This window comes from Nycticebus coucang, chromosome 14 (assembly GCF_027406575.1).
Source record: "Nycticebus coucang isolate mNycCou1 chromosome 14, mNycCou1.pri, whole genome shotgun sequence".
Classification (NCBI taxonomy): domain Eukaryota; kingdom Metazoa; phylum Chordata; class Mammalia; order Primates; family Lorisidae; genus Nycticebus; species Nycticebus coucang.
This window is the reverse complement of record NC_069793.1, coordinates 18,627,975-18,648,064: the sequence shown is the minus strand read 5'-3', so window position 1 is coordinate 18,648,064 and position 20,090 is coordinate 18,627,975. Positions and strand designations below refer to the sequence as shown.

Below are 20,090 nucleotides of genomic sequence, written 5' to 3'. Positions count from 1 at the left end.
ACATTCTAGGCCACAAATCTAACCTCAGCAAATTTTTAAAAATAGAAATTATTCCTTGCATCTTCTCAGACCATCATGGAATAAAAGTTGAACTCAATAACAACAGGAACCTGCATACCCATACAAAAACATGGAAGCTAAACAACCTTATGCTGAAGGGTAGATGGGTTATAGACGAGATTAAGAAGGAAATCACCAAGTTTTTGGAACAGAACAACAATCAAGACACGAATTACCAGAACCTCTGAACTACTGCAAAGGCAGCCCTAAGAGGGAAATTTATAGCACTGCAAGCCTTCCTTAAGCAAATGGAAAGAGAGGAAGTTAATAACTTAATGGGACATCTCAAGCAACTGGAAAAGGAAGAACACTCCAACCCCAAACGCAGCAGAATAAAAGAAATAACCAAAATCAGAGCAGAATTAAATGAAATTGAAAACAAAAGAATTATACAACAGATCAATAAATCCAAAAGTTGGTTTTTTGAAAAGATCAGTAAAATAGATAAACCTTTGGCCAACCTAACCAGGAAAAAAAAAAGTAAAATCTCTAATTTCATCAATCAGAAATGGTAATGATGAAATAACAACAGACCCCTCAGAAATTCAAAAAATCCTTAACGAATACTACAAGAAACTCTACTCTCAGAAATATGAAAATCTGAAAGCGACCAATACCTGGAAGTATGCCACCTACCAAGACAGCCAGAATGAAGTGAAAATGTTGAACAGGCCTAGATCAAGTTCTGAAATAGCATCAACTATACAAAATCTCCCAAAAAGAAAAGCCCAGGACCAGATGGCTTTACATCAGAATTCTACCAAGCCTTTAAAGAAGAACTAGTACCAGCGGCACCTGTGGCTCAAGGGGTAGGGCGCCAGTCCCATATGCCGGAGGTGGCAGGTTCAAACCCAGCCCCGGCCAAAAACCAAAAAAAAACAAAGAAGAACTAGTACCTATTTTACTAAACCTCTTCCAAAATATAGAAAAAGAAGGAATATTACGCAACACATTCTACAAAGCAAACATCACCTTGATCCCAAACCAGGGAAAGACCCAACAAGAAAAGAAAATTATAGGCCAATATCACTAATGAATATTGATGCTAAAATACTCAATAAGATCCTAACAAACAGAATCCAACAACACATCAAAAAAATTATGCACCACGACCAAGTGGGATTTATCCCAGGGTCTCAAGGCTGGTTCAATATATGTAAATCTATAAATGTGATTCAGCACATAAAGAAACTAAAAAATAAGGACCATATGATTCTTTCAATTGATGCAGAAAAAGCTTTTGATAATATCCAGCATCCCTTCATGATCAGAACACTTAAGAAAATTGGTATAGAAGGGACATTTCTTAAACTAATAGAGGCCATCTACGGCAAACCCACAGCCAATATCATATTGAATGGAATTAAATTGAAATCATTTCCACTTAGATCAGGTACCAGGCAAGGTTGCCCATTGTCTCCATTGCTCTTTAACATTGTTGTAATGGAAGCTTTAGCCATTGCAATTAGGGAAGAAAAGGCAATCAAGGGTATCCACATAGGGTCAGAAGAGATCAAACTTTCACTCTTTGCAGATGATATGATCGTATATCTGGAAAACACTAGGGATTCTACTACAAAACTTTTAGAAGTCATCAAGGAATACAGCAATGTCTCAGGCTACAAAATCAACACCCATAAATCTGTAGCCTTTATATATACCAACAATAACCAAGCTGAAAAAAGTCAAAGACTCTATTCCTTTCACAGTAGTGCCAAAGAAGATGAAATATTTGGCAGTATACCTAACAAAGGATGTGAAAGAGCTCTACAAAGAGAACTATGAAACTTTAAGAAAAGAAATGTTTACAAATGGAAAAACATACCATGCTCATGGCTGGGAAGAATCAACATCGTTAAAGTGTCTATACTACCCAAAGCAATATATAATTTTAATGCAATTCCTATTAAAGCTCCATTGTCATATTTTAAAGATCTTGAAAAAATAATACTTAGTTTTATATGGAATCAGAAAAAACCTCGAATAACCAAAACATTACTCAGCAATAAAAACAAAGCAGGAGGAATCACGCTACCAGACCTGAGACTGTACTATAAATCGATAGTGATCAAAACAGCATGGTATTGGCACAAAAACAGAGAAGTAGATGTCTGGAACAGAACAGAGAACCAAGAGATGAATCCAGCTACTTACCATTATTTGATCTTTGACAAGCCAATTAAAAACATTCAGTGGGGAAAAGATTCCCTATTTAACAAATGGTGCTGGGTGAACTGGCTGGCAACCTGCAGAAGATTGAAACTGGACCCACACCTTTCACCATTAACTAAGATAGACTCTCACTGGATACAAGATTTAAACTTAAGACATGAAACTATAAAAATACTTGAAGAAAGTGCAGGGAAAACTCTTGAAGGAATCGGCCTGGGTGAATATTTTATGAGGAGGACTCACCAGGCAATTGAAGCAGTATCAAAAATACACTACTAGGACCTCATCAAACTAAAAAGCTTCTGCACAGCCAAGAACATAGTAAGTAAAGCAAGCAGACAGCCCTCAGAATGGGAGAAAATATTTGCAGGCTATACCTCCGAAAAAGGTCTAATAACCAGAATCCACAGAGAACTCAAATGTCTTAGCAAGAAAAGAACACATGATCCCATCTCAGGGTGGGCAAGGGACTTGAAGAGAAACTTCTCTAAAGAAGACAGACGCACGATCTACAAACATGAAAAAAAGCTCATCATCCTTTTTACTTTTTTTTTTTTTGTAGAGACAGAGTCTCACTGTACCGCCCTCGGGTAGAGTGCCGTGGCGTCACACGGCTCACAGCAACCTCCAACTCCTGGGCTTACGCGATTCTCTTGCCTCAGCCTCCCAAGCAGCTGGGACTACAGGCACCCGCCACAACGCCCGGCTATTTTTTGTTGCAGTTTGGCCAGGGCCGGGTTTGAACCCGCCACCCTCGGCATATGGGGCTGGTGCCCCACTCACTGAGCCACAGGCGCCGCCCAAGCTCATCATCCTTAATCATCAGAGAAATGCAAATCAAAACTACTTTGAGATATCACCAAAAAAAAAGATATCACCTAACCCCAGTAAGAGTAGCCCACATAACAAAATCCCAAAACCAGAGATGTTGGCGTGGGTGTAGAGAAAAGGGCACACTTCTACACTGCTGGTGGGAATGCACACTAATATGTTCCTTCTGGAAGGATGTTTGGAGAATACTTAGAGACCTAAAAATAGACCTGCCATTCGATCCTATAATTCCTTTACTAGGTTTATACCCAGAAGACCAAAAATCACAATATAACAAAGACATCTGTCCCAGAATGTTTATTGCAGCCCAATTCATAATTGCTGAGTCATGGAAGAAGCCCAAGTGCCCATCGACCCACGAATGGGCTAGCAAATTGTGGTACTATGCAGCCTTAAAGAAAGACGGAGACTTTACCTCTTTCATGTTTACATGGATGGAGCTGGAACATACTCTTCTTAGCAAAGTATCTCAGTAATGGAAGAAAAAGTATCCAATGTACTCAGCTCTACTATGAAGCTAAATTATAGCTTTCACATGAAGACTATAACCCAACTATAGCACAAGACTATGAGGAAAGGACCAAGGAAGTGGAAGGGAGGGGAGAGGTTAGGGTGGAGGGAGGGCAATGGGTGGGGCCACACCTACGGTGCATCTTAGAATGGGTACAGGCGAAACTTACTAAGGGCAGAATACAAATGTCTACATACAATAACTAAGAAAATGCCATGAAGGCTACTTTGAACAGTTTGATGAGAATATTTCAGATTGTATATGAAACCAGCACATTGTACCCCTTGATTGCACTAATGTGCACAGCTATGATTTAACAATAAAAAAAAAGAAATAGAAGAGAAGACTAAGGAAGTATTTCAGGTTAAAAGAGACTTTGAAATAATCATGACAATTAAATGTAACCTATTGTCTTGGATTCTCTTTTATTATAAAGGAGACATTTCTGGAATAATTGTTTAAATCTCAGAAATGTCTGTAAATTAGATAATTGTATCAATTTTAATTTCCTGATTTTGATCATTATACTGTTGTTATATAAGGGAATTCTTTAATTTTAGGAAGTACTGGCCAGGCACAATGGCTCACACCTGTAATCCTAGCACTCTGGGAGGCCTAGGCGGGTGGATTGCATGAGCTCACAAGTTCCAAACCAGCCTGAGCCAGAGCGAGACCTCATCTTTAAAAATAGCCAGGTGTTGTGGCAGCTACCTGTAGTCCTAGCTACTTGGGAGCCTGAGGCAAGAGTCGCTTTAGCCCAAGAATTTGAGGTTGCTGTGAGCTATGACCCCAAAGCACTCTACCGGGGACAACAAAGTGAGACTCTGTCTCAAAAAAAAAAAAAAAAGAAAAGTTACTGAAATTTAAAAAAATTCAATAGATAGAATAAAAAAAAATTTTTTTTGAGCCACTACAATTTATATTCAGCAGGAGACAGAAGAAAATGATGAAGGGAATGGCAAAGAAGCAATAAAGAAGTAACTGCCTAAAAATTTTCCAGAACTTGCAAAAATAGAAGTCAGTCTAAAGTGCTAAGCAAGATAAATAAAAACAAACCTATATGGATTACACCTATAATCCCAACACTCTGGGATGGCAGGACAGGTGGATTTCTTGAGCTCAGGAGTTCAAGACCAGCCTGAGCCAGAGCAAGACCCCATCTCTAAAAAAATAGCTGGGCATCGTGGTAGGCGCCTGTAGTCCCAGCTACTTGGGAGGCTGAGGCAAGAGTATCGCTTTCGATCAAGAGTTTGGGGTTGCTGTGAGTGATGGCAGTAACCAAGTGGCACTCTGTCTCAAAATAAATAAATAAGTAAACAAACCTATATGGTAGATATATCATAGAGTCTGCATTAATTATAAGCTTATATGAATAAGAATGATTAACTTCAAAGGAATGGCAGGGGTTTGATAACCAGTCTTCTTGATATCAATGACCTGGTAGATGACAATGTAGGAGTGCCTTTAAAGTGCAGAGGGAAGTTAAGTGACAATCCAGACTTCTCCACGAGGTAACTCCAAAAGAGTGAAGGTAAAGGTATTTTCAGGTAGATGAAAACTGAGAGCATTTACCTCTCATAGGCTTTTGCTGAAGGAACTACAAGTTTATGAATATTCAGAAATTCACAATTCAGAATTTTTTTTAAAAGGTTTAAATAAACCTAAATTTGTCCTTTAGTAAATTTTCAGCAAACTCATTTTGAGGGCAAACTTGACCTGAACTAGTTCATGAGGCTATTTTTGTTCTCTGTTATAAGTTTCACTGTGGAAATTTTAATATGCTTGACTACATAGAGTGCTATCCCAGCCCCAATGGGGGTGTTATTTACATTGTGCAGTACATTGGTTTGTGCAATATAACTTTACACAATCCAAAAATTTTGTCAATTCCAAAGCAGAGATGTCCCAAGGATATCAGATAAGTGATTGTGGATCTTTAGCAAGAAAATAATTGAACCAAGAGGGAAGGAGCAGAATACAAGAAACAGTAGTGAAGATAAAAATTGGTTTGATGTGTTGGTAAACCTAGTTAACTATTGCTCTTAATGAATAGTGAGTAATTTTTACACTTAAAAAGGTAGATGCCAAGGGAAATAAAAGACAACCAAATTAGAAAATAAAAGGTAAAACTGGCCGGGAGCAGTGGCTCACATCTGTAATCCTAGCACTCTGGGAGGCCGAGGTGGGTGGATAGCCTGAGCTCACAAGTTCATGACCAGCCTGAGCAAGAGTGAGACCCCAGTTCTACTGAAAATAAAAAAATTGAGGCAAGAGGATTACTTGAGCCCAAGAGTTGGAGGTTGCTGTGAGCTATGACGCTACGGTACTCTACCCAGGACAACAGCTTGAGACTCTGTCTCAAAAAAGAAAAGTAAAACTCTCTATTTTCAGATGACATGTTCCAATATATAGAAAATCCCAAGGAATCTACATAAAAGCTTCTACAGCTAATAAATGAATTCACCAAAATTTCAGGTTACAAGATCAACACATAAAAATCAGTTGTTTCTATACATTAGCAGTGAACAATCTGAAAAGGCAATTAGGGAAGCAATTCCATTTAAAAGAGGATCTAAAAGAATTGAATACTTAGGAATAAATCCAACCAGGGAGGTAAAAAACTTGCACACTGAAAACTACAAAACATTGCTGAATGAAATTAAGAAGACCTAAATAAATGGATGGACATCCCATGTACATAGTTAGGATGATATGATACCTGTTTTTTTGTTTTTTGTCTTTTAACCAAGCACAGGGATTTTGTTGTTGTTGACAGAGGTGAAACAATTTAATAAAAAAGGATAGTCTCAGTCAAATAAGGCTAGGACAACAAGGCAGCCATATGCTAAAAACTATTGTATGACTTCTCACATTGTATATAAAGAAATTAACTCAAAATAGCTATTAGACCAAAATATAAAAGGTAAAACTTTAAAAGCCTAATGTAATGTATTCATAACTTCGAGGTGTGCAATGATTTCTAGATACAACAGCCAACGTATGATTTGTAAAAGAAAAATAATCAGAAACTCTATAAATAAGTAGAAGAAAACATAGGGGAAAGGCTAATTGACATTGGCCTTGACAGTGATTTCTTTGGATATTACACCAAAAGTTTAGGCAACAAAAGCAAAAATAAACAAATGGGGCTACATTTTGGACCTCGTTATGAAAGTATGTATAAGCATTATTTGTAATTACAAAAAACACTGTTAAGATGTCAATACTTCCCAAAACAATCTCCTGATTCAACACAATCCATGTCAAAATTCTAATAGCCGTTTTCACGAAGTACAAATGCTCAATCAAAATTCATATAGAATTGCAAGGGACCCTAAATAGCCAGGGCAACCCTGAAAAAGAATATAAAGGTGGAAGATTCCAATCTCCCAGCAATGAAACTTTCTACAAAGCCACAGTAGCTAAAGGAGTATGATGCACGTATAAGGATAAACATACAGATCCACTGAAGTAGATCAAGGCATAGAAATAAGTCCTTACATGTATGTTCAGGTGATTTTCTGCAAGGGTGCCTTTCAATAGGGAATAGACAGTCCTTTCAATAAATGGTAGCAGGGAAACTAGATACCCACATGCCAAAGAATGAAATTGGACCTCGTTATGATTATAAAATAAATTAACTCAAAGTAGATCGAAGATCTGAACTTAAAAGCTTAAACGTAAAACTCTTAGAAGAAAATATAGAAAGAAATCTTCATGACATTGGATTTGGCATGGTTTCATAGATATGATACCAAAAGCATAAGGAACAAAAATACGTGTATAAATAAATTGGACTTCATCAAAGTTAAAGACGTTTGTACATCAAAGTATACTATCATGAAAGGTGAAAAGAGAAACTATAAAATAGTATAAAATATTTCCTAATCATGGATCTGATAAGGAATTAAAATCAGAAGATATAAAGAACTCCAACAACAACAACAAACAACCCAATGTAAAAATGGACAAAGAAATTGAATAGACATTTCTTGGGGCAGTGTCTATGGCTCATAGGAGTAGGACGCCAGCCCCATATGCCAGAGGTGGCGGGTTCAAACCCAGCCCCGGCCAGAAACTGCAAAAAAAAAAAAAAAAAAAGAAATTGAATAGACATTTCTCAAAAGAATATATGCAAATGACCAATACATGAAGACATGCACAACATCATTGGGGAAATGAAAATCAAAACAGCATTAAGATACCATTTCACACTGTCTAGGTTGATAGTTTAAAAAAAGAGGAAAATAACATGCTGATGAGGTTGTACAGAAATAGGAATCCTTGTCCATTACTGGTAATATAAAATGGTACAGCCACTCAGGAAAACGGTTTGGTGGTTTCTCAAAAGGTTAAACATAGAATTACCATATGACTCACAGGTACAATTGTATTCCTAGCTATCTATTAATAAAATAATTGAAAACATGGACTGATAGTCAAAAGGTTGAGGTAACCCAAGTATCTATCAGCCATCAGCAGTTGAATGGGGCCAGATGCGATGGCTTATGCCTGTAATCCTAGCACTCCGGTAAGCCTAGGCAGGTGTATTGTTGAGCTCACAAGTTGGAGATCAGCCTGAGGAAAAGTGAGACCCTGTTTCTACTAAAAATAGAAACAAACACTGAGGCAAGAGGACCGATCTCTCGAGCCCAAGAGTTGGAGGTTGCTTGAGCTATGATGCCATAGCACTCTACCCAAGGTGACAGCTTGAGACTCTGTCTCAAAAAAAAAGCAGTTGAATGGGCAGCAAAATGTGGTATGTACATAATACTATTCCACATTAAAAGGAAAAGGTATTTTGATATATGCCACAACAGGTATTATTTTTGGTGAAATAAGCCAGACATAGGACAGATATTACATGATTCCACTTACATGAAATGCCTAGAATGAGGCAAATTTATAGAGAAAGAAACTAGAATAGAGGTTACCAGAATGTGGAGGAGAGTGAAGGAGATGTTACTGTTTAAAGGATATCATTTTTGTTGGGGATGATGAAAAAGTTTTGGGTATAGTGTTGAGGGTTGTACAACATCGTGAATATACTTGATGCCACTAAACTGTACACTTATATATCATTAAAATTATAAAAATTATGTATATTTTGGCTCAGTGCCTGTAGCTCATTGAGTAGGGCTCTGGCCACATATGCCAAAGGTGGCGGGTTCAAGCCCTGCCCGGGACTGCTAAACAACAATGACAACTGCAACCAAAATAGCCAGGCATTGTGGTGGGCGCCTGTAGTCCCAGCTACTTGGGAGGCTGAGGCAAGAGAATTGCTTTAGCCCAAGAGTTTGAGGTTGCTGTGAGCTGTGATGCCACGGCATTCTACCGAGGATGACATAGTGAGACTCTTGTCTCCAAAAGAAAAAAAATGTATATTTTACATTTTTAAAAGTTTTCTAATATTAAAAAGGTAAAAAGTAGTATCAGAAAATGAGAAGGGTATGCATAAGTTAATTAAAGTGTGCTTTGATCTTGTTTTATTTTAGAGAGTTATAAAGAAAATGAATAATTTTAGACATTTAAAAATGTGTAAATACTTATGCTGATTTAAAAAAAAAAAAAGACAGTCTTGTTATGTTGCCCAGGCTAGATTTGAACTCCTGGGCTCAAGCAGTCCTCCACCTCAGCCTTCAAAGTAGCTGGGATTACAGGTGTATGCCAGCATGCCTAACTGTTTATATTAAATTGTACTAAAAGATTACAGATTCTGTCTGTGGCTTTGTAACTGAGAGGGTAGAAAATAGTTTTTTTAAAGAAAAACTTAGGTCAGGTGCGGTGTCTCACACTTGTAATCCTGTGCTAACTCTGGAAGGCCAAGGTGGGTGGATTACCTGAACTCACAGTAAGAGTATCTAAAAAAAAACACTTTACTAGCACTTTTCTGGCACTAGGAGACGAGGGGGAAAAGGCAAAGAAGAATGGTTCATGGGAAAGATTAAATAAGATGTCAGAAGTTAATCAAATACATTAAAAATCACTTATTAACATATAGAGACTATAAAACTGGGTAAAGAAACAAAATTCAGCTATCTACTACTTAACAAGAGACATACGTAAAACAAAATGACTCAGAAAGGTTAAAATTAAAGGCATAAAGGCATGCCAGAAAACTATTAATCAGAATAAAGCCGGTATTGCAATATTGCAATACAAATATCAGACCAAAGATCTAGACTTTTGAATAATTTATAAAATACAGACTTTCAGTATTTCCAGTGTGTCTAACAGCAAAGATACATATATATTCTATCTGTTATTACTTACCTACTTTAAAAAGCTTTTCTAAACCAACTACCACAAATGTTTATGGGGTTATGTATGTGTTATGTAACGTAGAGACAAAAATGAGTACAACCTAAGTGCTTACGCCAGAGAATTTGTAGTCTAGCAGGGGAAAGAAGTCCAATTATTTAAAAACAAGGCAGCAGCTAGATACAGTATTTCATACCTATAATCCCAACAACTAAGGAAGCTGGGCTGGGAGAATAGCTTGAGCCCAGGAGTTCAAGGCTGTAGTAAGCTATGGTCTTTTGGCATAGGAGGTAGAATCAGTAAAAGACTTTACATGAAATATGGTATTTGAGATTGTCTTTTTTTTTTTTTTTTTTTTTTGAGACAGAGATAGTTGTCCTGGGTAGAGTGCTGTGGTATCATAGCTCACAGCAACCTCAAACTCAAGCAATCCTTGTCTCAGACTCCTGAATAGCTGGGACCATAGGTACCTGCCACGATACCTGGCTAGCTTTTCTGTTTTTAGTAGAGATGAGTCTCACTCTTGCTCAGGCTGATCTCGAACATCTGAACTTAAGCAATCCTCCTGCCTCAGTCTCCCACAGTGCTAGGATTACAGGTGTAAGCCACCACAAATGCCTGAAACTGTCTTAGAAAACTATACCGAGGCATAATCCTCACTATTACTAGTTCCTTTATAGCCTAGACTATCACCTACACACTAGCATTTTCCTCTTAGGGTATGAAGTACACTTTTGTGGATAGTTTCTTACATTTAGGCTATAGTATTATCATTTCAGACTTCATTTGCTGGAAATGTAGCCTTCCGCATTTACCTTTAATAGCTCATGTGCTTTATTTTTCATTTTCCTTTGCTGAAGACAACAGCACTGCCATAAACTGCATAGTTAAGTTAACACTTTCATTGCATTTTAAAAACTTCTCTTCTAATCCTTTGCCAACTGTTGTCCACATACTTCCACATAGTGTTTTATGCTAGTTTTTCATAAAGGAAGAAGAGTATGTAATTTGATTTTTCATAAAACATTGTTACTATTAACAGGAAGAAACTCATTGTATCCCAAATGATAACGTACTCCATATTAAAAACAGGTTAGACATTTCCCCCTGAAGTTGGTCTGATACAGAGATGGGAAATGGAATAGATAGCTTCTGAATTTTCTTCCCGTTCAGAGATTCAGACTTTTTTCCTCGTTTAGATGGTCAACAAATGGAAACTGGCATTTTGTAATTACCCTTTTCCCTCCATTCCTTGCCATCTTCAGTTTAATGTCTGCTTCTCCACAAAGATTAACATGTTTTCCACTTATAATTTACTTGTCAGGAAATTTAGGAGTTTTCTGGAACCTGAAGTCTGCCTTGATAGGGATGATTACTGGATACTTGCCTATTCTTTGGTGGAGTTTCCATTTTTAGATTACTCCAGGCTCTACAGCCTTTATTTCTTTGGCAGGAGAAGCCAAAGGCAATGGAGTGTATTTTTTCCCCTTCCCTGGCCCAGCTTAAACAGTGACTCACTTGGGCCCTGGGGCTTTGCTTTATACTCTCATTTAGGGGCTACTTTCTACCCTTCTTCTTCTTATTTGCCTTCAGTGTTCTGTTTGGCGTATTCCTTGGTGCATGGGATTTGTCACTAAGGTTATTGTCAGGGAGATATGTAACCACCCGAAAACTGATCCAGTTATGGCCCCATAAGCCATGTCATGCTGTGGCAGCTGGTATAGGTCAGGGAGAGTAAAGAAAGAATATCTTTTTTTTTTTTTTTTTTTTTGTTTACAGTTTTGGCTGGGGCCAGGCTTGAACCCCCCACCCCCACTATATGGGGCCAGCACCCTACTCCTTGAGCCACAGGCACCGCCCAGAAAGAATATCTTTAAGGAAACATAATCCTAAATGGGGTAAAGAAAGAAGCATTTTCAAAAAAGACATGAATATCAGTATCATCTAGTTAAAGACCAAAAGATTTTCCTCTATGTAAGATGCTTTAGTAACTGGTTAAAACTTCCTCAGTGTGGGGTGGTGCCTGTGGCTCAAAGGAGTAGGGCACCGGCCCCATATGCTGGAGGTGGTGGGTTCTAAACCAGACCAGAAACTGAAAAAAAAAAAAAACTTCCTCAGTGTGTACATGTGGGAGATGAGAAGCACTCAGAGGAATTGAACTGCAGGAATTTTCGAAGGGATATGGTTGTATGTAGAAATTCCCCCATAGGACTATAGTTTAAACAGGGGTGTCCAACCTTTTTTTCCTCTCTGTGCACATTGAAAGAATAAGAGTTTGTCTTGGGCTACATAGCAAAGACATAAATACTAACAACAGCTGATTAGCAAAACAAAGTCTGTGCATAATATCTGACACCACAGAAAAGCTGAAAAAGGACTCACAAAATCAGCATGGACCCCCCTGCAGAGTTTTGTTAGGAGGAAAAAATTATTTTCCCCCTCTTTGGTAGTGGTTGTCCCTGATCTCAATTTTTCATTCTGATTCTAGTCTTCTGGATTCCATCTAATGATGATTTTTTGATTTTTTGTCTTTGCAGTTTTAACAGTGTATGCCAAGGAACTCACATTCTCTTTCGGGAATTCAGCTTCATCCAAGCCACCCCCCACAATAGAGCATCGTTTTTACGGGCCTTCTGGAGGTGCTTCCGAACTGTAGGCAAAAATGGTGGTAAGTCTTCCCAAATTCCTTTTTTTTTTTTTTCCATGTTCTTTCCTTCCTTTCTTTCTTTCAAACTTTTCCTTTGTCCTTATAAATACAGATTGAATGCATGGTATTCAAGGCATTTGGAATACCTCACTGTTAGAGTGGAAAGCTCAATAATTTTTTTAAATCAAGATGGGGATATAAAAGTGTTGGGGATTGGGAGTCCTGGTTCCCTGAACCTAGTTGACCTGGTTCAATTACTTGGCTGAGCTAGAAAGTAAAACCGAGGCAGGGCAGTAACGGAGAGCATCAAAGAGTGGAAACTGAAAATAAAACTGAAGCAGCTGAGGCAGTGTGGATAGAGAGTAAAAGTAACCTACACAGGTTTCAGGGTAACAAACAAAGATTTTATTTAGGAAAAACAAAGAAAGTTGAGGGTACTTCCAAAGAGAGTTGGAAGTGGGTCCTTCTCATGAAAGAGCAGAGGTAAGAGAGACCAGATGCAAAGGTCTCTAGCAGTATACGTATTCTCTGTTTGAAATTGGTTGTAAGTCTTTCATTGGCTTCTCTGCACCTCCAGGGTTTATTGGCCTTTTCTATTGGTCATTGTCTCTTTCCATTGGTCACTTTATATCCACATTTTTATGGGCCTTCTAGACTTCCAGTTTCAGCAGGCCAGGTTTTCCTCCCACCCCACGAAACCCCTTTCTTAATGATCCTTCTCAAAAAGTATAAATTTATTTTATCTTTTAGGAGAGAGTGAGAGAGAGAATGGGGAAGAGAGAGAGAATGGAGAAGAGAATGGGGAAAGAGAGAGTTAAAAAGAAAGCCAGAGTGGCATCCCAAAGGAAGAAAGAATGCCTGCCCTGAAGTTTAGTGGGTTGCTGAATTTAAGGGGGACAAAGGAAAAAAAAAAAACAAACAAAAAAACAGCAATCGTAGCCAAATTCCCAAGGTATTGTGCATGTGAATGCTGCATCTGCCTTTCCTTTGGCCAGGTTAAAGACAGACTGTTTTCCAGGTGTTTCTGATCCTGAGGCCTGATGTTCATACACCATTAGTTCCCAAGAGACACTCAGGAACACTTAAGGCTATAGAAACAAATTCTGAAAGACAGAGAGCTGATGAAATGTAAAGAGAAAGAATTTACATTTCCTTTCTGTCTGTTCTTTGCTATGGTTTATGAAAAAGGAACTCCTCTGAGGGTGGGGTGCTATTAGTAAGAATGCTAGGCAGAGGGGCGGTGCCTGTGGCTCAGTGAGTAGGGCGCAGGCCCCAAATGCCGAGGGTGGCAGGTTCAAACCCAGCCCAGGCCAAACTGCAACAAAAAAATAGCCGGGCCTGGGCGGCGCCTGTGGCTCAGTTGGTAAGGCGCCGGCCCCATATGCTGAGGGTTGCAGGTTCAAGCCCAGCCCCGGCCAAACTGCAACAAAAAAATAGCCGGGCGTTGTGGCGGGCGCCTGTAGTCCCAGTTGCTCGGGAGGCTGAGGCAAGAGAATCGCGTAAGCCCAAGAGTTAGAGGTTGCTGTGAGCTGTGTGTCGCCACGGCACTCTACCCGAGGGCGGTACAGTGAGACTCTGTCTCTACAAAAAAAAAAAAAAAAAAATAGCCGGGCGTTTTGGCGGGTGCCTGTAGTGCCAGCTGCTCGGGAGGCTGAGGCAAGAGAATCGCAGAAGCCCAAGAGTTAGAGGTTGCTGTGAGCTGTGTGACGTTATGGCACTCTACCTGAGGGCGGTACAGTGAAACTCTGTCTCTACAACAAAAAAAAAAAAGAATGCTAGGCAGAGAAAGAAAGCCAGAGATTGATTTTAGTCTTTACTGAAAAAACCATGAGTTAATTTCTCTGTCATTTAATGATAAAGACTGACCATCCTTATACTTACACTTTGAGGAACTGTCTTATGTCAGAGATATTATTACCACCACCATCATCACTAATGACATCTGTTGAGAGCCAGGTAATAGCTCTGAGCACTTTACATGTAGTAACTTATTTAATCTTCACAGCTGCTCTCTATGGTAGATACTATAATCTCCCTTTTATAACTAATGAAATCAAGGATCAGAGGAGTTGAATAACTTGGCAAGGTTACATAGTAAATGCCAGGTCCAGATTTATATCCATGCATTCTGGCTCCAGAGCCCTTACTCATGGCAAATATTAAAATACCATGCAGTAGACGCAAAAAATAATGTGAACACAAAGAAGGAAATTCCTGAATGAAGTATTGGGATAGGCATAATATTGTTGGAGAAGAGGGTGAAAAGTACATTGGGGATTCTCCTGAGAATTGGTTGTTTGATCTAAGTTGGAAAGGAAAAGTAGGAATTATCCATATGAATAAAGGAGAAAAGGGCATTTAAGGTAGGGCATATGCTGAAGCATAAAAGAACCTAGAAGATTTAAAAAACAGAATATTGAAGGGGAGAGCAGAGAGAGAAAGAAGGAGGGAGGGATGGAGAAAGGAAGAGCAGAGAGAGAGAAGGAGGGAGGGGAGTGGGGCCTTGGTGTGTGCCACACCTTTTGGGAGGCAAGACACAATTGCAAGAGGCATTTTGCCTAACAAATGCAATGAGTGTAACCTGGTTTATTGTACCCTCAATGAATCCCCAACAATAAAAAAAAAAAAAGAAGAAGAAGAAAAAAAGAAACAGAATATTAAGCTGAGCACAATAGCTCTCACCTGTAATCCCAGCACTCTGGGAGATCAAGGCAGGAGTATTGCTTGAGAACAGGGCAATATAGCAAGACCCTGTTTCCTACAAAATAAGAATATTAGCCAGGCACAGTGGCACACGACCATAATCCCAGCAACTTGGGACACTGAGATGGAAGGATTGCTTGAGCCCAGGAGTTGAAGGTTGTAAGTGAGCTACGATTGAGCTATTGGACTCCAGCTTAGGTGACATAGCAAGATCCAGTCTCCACAGAAGGAAGGAAAGAAGAAAGAAAGAGAGAAGAAAAAAGGAAGGAAGGAAAGAAGCGAGGAAGGGAGGGATAGAGGGAGGGAAACAAAGAAAAGAAAAAAAAAAAACAGAAGATCAGAATAACTGGAGTTTGTGAAGGAGGTTGGGGAGATGAACCTGTAAAGGAATAAAAAGGCTTCTGAAAGATTATTTTTTTGCCATAAAAACAAAGTTGGATTTTATTCTGTGGGTATTATTTGAAGGCTTTTAGATATGAGAGTGGGGAAGATGATATCTGAGTTCTAGAAAGATCATTCAGAAGTCAGTGAAGACGATTACCTAGATTGGAAATGGGAACATAAACATCTTGGTCTAGTTGTGTGAGAGATAAGAGCCAAAACAAAGCAGTATCCATGCAGCTGGAAGGGGCACTTTCAGGGATATAATGCGTAAAATTTGGTGATTGGATTTGGCATGTAAAGTGAGTGAGAAGACCAGTGATAATTTCCAGGTTTCCAGCTTAGACATCATGTAAGAATATTAGAGGGGCAATAGATTTTTTGTTGTTATTGTTGGGGAGAATGCGGGTTTTTTAAAGTTATGGTAAAATAAGCATAACAGAAAATTTACCATTTTAACCATTTTTAAGTACATAATTCAGAGACATTAAATATGGTCACATTGTTCTCCAACCGCCCCCACCATCCATCTCCAGAACTTTTTATATTCCTTAAGTGAAAGTCTGTACCCACTAAAGACTCAGCCTGGCATGGTGGCTCACACCTGTAATCCTAGCACTCTGGGAGGTCAGGAGGGATGGATTACTTGAAGTCAGGAGTTTTGAGACTTCCATCTATACTAAAAATAGAAAAAATTAGCTGCATGTTCCTGTGGGCACCTGTAGTCCTAGCAACTTGGCAGGGTGAGACAGGAGATCACTTGAATCCCAGAGTTTGAGGCTGCTGTTGAGCTAGGCTGTCACCACCTCATTCTAGCCTGGGCAATAGAGTGAAACTCTGTCTCAAAACAAACAAACAAAAATCCTAACTCTCCTTTCCTTCTACCTCCATCCAGCCCCTGGAAACCACCATTCTACTTTCTATCTCTGTGACTTGGACTAACTCTGTGAATATAGTATTTCAACCATATTTTTCCTTTTGTCACTGACTTATTTCATTTAGCATATTGTCCTCAAAGTTCATCCACATTATAGCATTTGTCAGAATGTTCTTCCTTTTTAAGCCTGAATAGTATTCCATTGTGTGTATATCACATTTTGCTTTTTAGTTCATCTGTTGATGGACACTAGGGTTGCTTCCACCTTTTGGCTATTGTAAATCATACGATATGTTGTTTTGGAAAAGGGATTCATTTAAAAAGCTTCTATAAGCTAATGTCTGCCAGAACACAATTTATATGCCTTATTGACTCCATTAAACTTTTACAAAACCTCAAAAAGAAAAAAAAAAAAAAGCTTCATTAAGCAGTAGGAAATACAGGTTGGTTTCTAGAAATATAGATTTGGAGAAGCAGAATAAAGTTAAGTTTTGAAAAGCACCTTATAATCTTTGATAGAAAAGCCACGTGTACTGGAAAATGCAAGTCATTTTTATGTTTGAATACTGTTGATTTGGCATCTCATGGTTGTATTACAAGGCAAATATTAAGAAAATATTAAGAAAGATGCTGATTGAAAATGTCTTTTTTTTTTTTAGAGACAGAGTATCACTTTGTTGCCCTCAGTAAAATGCTGTGGCGTCACAGCTCACAGCAACCTCCAACTCCTGGGCTTAGGCGATTCTCTTGCCTCAGCCTCCTGAGTAGTTGGGATTACAGGCACCCACCACAATGCCTGGCTATTTTTTTGTTGCAGCCTGGCCGGGGCTGGGTTCGAACCCACCACCCTCAGTATATGGGGCCAGCACCCTACCCACTGAGCCAGAGGTGCTACTGTGAAAATGTTTTTATTGAGACTTTATTTTGATGAGGTAAAGGGTAAAAGCATCCCCACTGGGAGTTTCTTTTTAAAAATGGCACTAGGAGGCCAGGCATGGTGACTCATGCCTAAAACTCTAGCACTCTGGGAGGCCAAGATGGGTGGATTGCCTGAGCTCACAGACCAGCCTCAGCAAGAGCAAGAGCCTACCTCTAAAACTAGTCCCAGCTACTTGGGAAGCTGAGGCAAGAGAATCACTTGAGCCCACGAGTTTGAAGTTGCTGTAAACTGTGACACCATGGCACTCTACCCACAGTGACAAAGTGAGACTCTGTCTCAAAAAAAAAAAATGGCACTAGGAGGCCGGGCTCAGTGGCTCACACCTGTAATCCCAGCACTCTAGGAAGCTGAGGTGGATGGATTGCCTGAGCTCAGGAGTTTGAGACCAGCCTGAGCTATTGAGACCCTGTCTCTAAAAAATAGCCAGGCATTGTGATGGGCACCTGTAGCCCCAACTACTTGGGAGACTGAGGCAAGAGGATCACTTGAGCCTAAGGGTTTGAGGTTACGGTGAGCTGTGATGCCACAGCACTCTACTGAGGGTGACAAAGTGAGACTTTGTCTCAAAAAAAAAAAAAAAAAAAAGCACTACGTTATTCAGAATATTAAAATAGATTAAATTGCTCCACAATTTTCAGATTTAGAATCCCTATATCAAAACCTTCTTTCACATCTGTTTTCAGGGGCCTGTTCTTATTTCCACTTCCATATTATGTGGTTTTTTCAAGTAAGTATTGAATGCCTTCAAGACAATTTCTGTAGTGATCCTACCTTAAAGAAGAGGAAGAGCTAAACTACTTCTTCATTCATTCAACAGATGTTTCTGGTAGATTTACTATGTGCCTGGTGCTGAGTTATAGTGAGTGAACAGGTACACTCTGCTTTTGACTTTACAAGATCCCCCACCTGCTGCAATTGATGTTACTGCTATGTTATATATAGCTACTGAAACTTCTTTCTGAAACTTCTACCTATTATCTTATTAGATCATTTCAACTATCTTAAGAAATAGGGAAAGTAGGTGTTACTGTGCTCACTTTATAAGTAAGAAATTGTATAACTTGTAGAAAGATTTCACAGGGGGTTAGTAGCAAAGCTGGAAATAGAACCCAGATTTACTAATGGCTCATGCACTGTTTCTACAATTTTTACTTCAATCACTCCTTCTTTGACATGTAACTCAAGAGATCATCTCTATTACAGTATTTATGCAAGAAGTACTTAGTGTACTGAGGATAGCATATTTTCCTTTACAGGATAAATGCAGTAACAGGTATTATAAAAACCATTGTAGACCCAATTTTAATTGATGTAGCTCAGGAAAAACCATCCCATTGGTCTCTACATAAACAAAACTGGGAGCTATTAATGTATAGATGAAGTTTGTACTATTTTATTATAAATCATCTTTTCCAATTCTTTCCAATTACCTTATTCTGTCAGCAGATATACCAAAATATACACATACTTGAGTGCTACCATCAGCCATTCGAAACCTACATAAGTGAAAAGTTGGTGTCCATATACATGGGTTTTGAATTCTGTATTTTCAATCCTCATTTCGTTGAAAAAGATCCACACATAAATAGACCTACACAGTTTAATCCTAGGTTGTTCAAAGGTCAACCCTGTATTGAAAAATGGTGTATACAGCTAGAGCTAGTTTCTATGATACAGCATAGGGAGATAACCATGGAAAACAGTCTTCAAATAGCCTCAATTTTTTAGCTTTAATTTTTCCCCCTGATTTAGAAGTGGGGCCTCTTCAAGAATTTATTTACTATCACAAGGGATTCACATAGCATTTGGACTCTTAGCAGATGTAGGTTTCTTTATCTTTCTAATAGCAGCTGCCAGTGATTTATCCAGCTGCTGAGAAGCAACAGCTCCAAGTTCTTCCTGTTTCTCCTGTGCTGTAAACAAAACTTAGATTTTATGCTGGATGTTTGTTGTTAGGCTTCTTAATCAGATAGCCTCTGATTTCCTAAAGACCAAATATAGCATTTCTGTCTAGATCAGTGGTTCTCAACCTTCCTAATGCCACTACCCTTTAATACGGTTCCTCATGTTGTGGTGACTGCCAACCATAAAATTATTTTTGTTGCTACTTCATAACTGTAATTTTGCTATTGTTATGAATTGTAATGTAAATATCGATATGCAGGATGTATTTTCATTGTCACAAAGGGGTCACAACCCACAGGTTGAGAACCGCTGGTCTAGATGATCCTAAAATCGTTGGTTAAATAGTTTTAATATATTCTCAGTTTTTTTCCCAGAATATCTTTCTGTCCCAGAATATGTCAGTCCCCAATTTTAATCCAGAATGAATGAAACTTTGGAGGCAAGTTCAAAAGGGTGGGATTTGTTAAGCCCTGTTTTTTGAATTACAATGTCAAGTACCTACTCAATGGAGCTGCTACTATATTGTTCTTTTACAGATAACTTCCTTAGAAGATCCTGTACACATTTTAACATTATCAAGAGGAAACTAACTGTTCTGGGAGGTACCAAAAGAAGTGTAGAGTTTTAGCATAATATGTCTAAAAATGAAGCCATCTGTAGAAAACTCAGAGCCTCATCCCTTTTAACAAACATTTTATTCCAGTTTTTAGCAAGTATAGGGAGATTTAATGTATTTCTACATAACTGAGTACCCATCGATGCTAATTTTCCTGTGTGTAAATTTTAAATAATCTCAGGAAAA

At 38.7% G+C, this 20,090-nt stretch overlaps 1 protein-coding gene across 4 annotated transcripts in view; it reads left to right on the top strand.

The window, feature by feature from the left end:
* The window catches only part of CSTPP1 (centriolar satellite-associated tubulin polyglutamylase complex regulator 1), a 226,131-nt gene that overhangs the window by 105,102 nt on the left and 100,939 nt on the right, over positions 1 to 20,090 (top strand). For all 4 annotated transcript variants that reach the window (XR_008374140.1, XM_053560372.1, XM_053560370.1 and 1 more), the window contains exon 3: positions 12,373 to 12,503. Coding sequence is in view for 3 of the 4 variants with exons in the window: in XM_053560372.1 (XP_053416347.1) it covers positions 12,373 to 12,503 (131 nt within the window). In the remaining variant the exon portion in view is untranslated. The remainder of the gene's footprint in view (positions 1 to 12,372; positions 12,504 to 20,090) is intronic.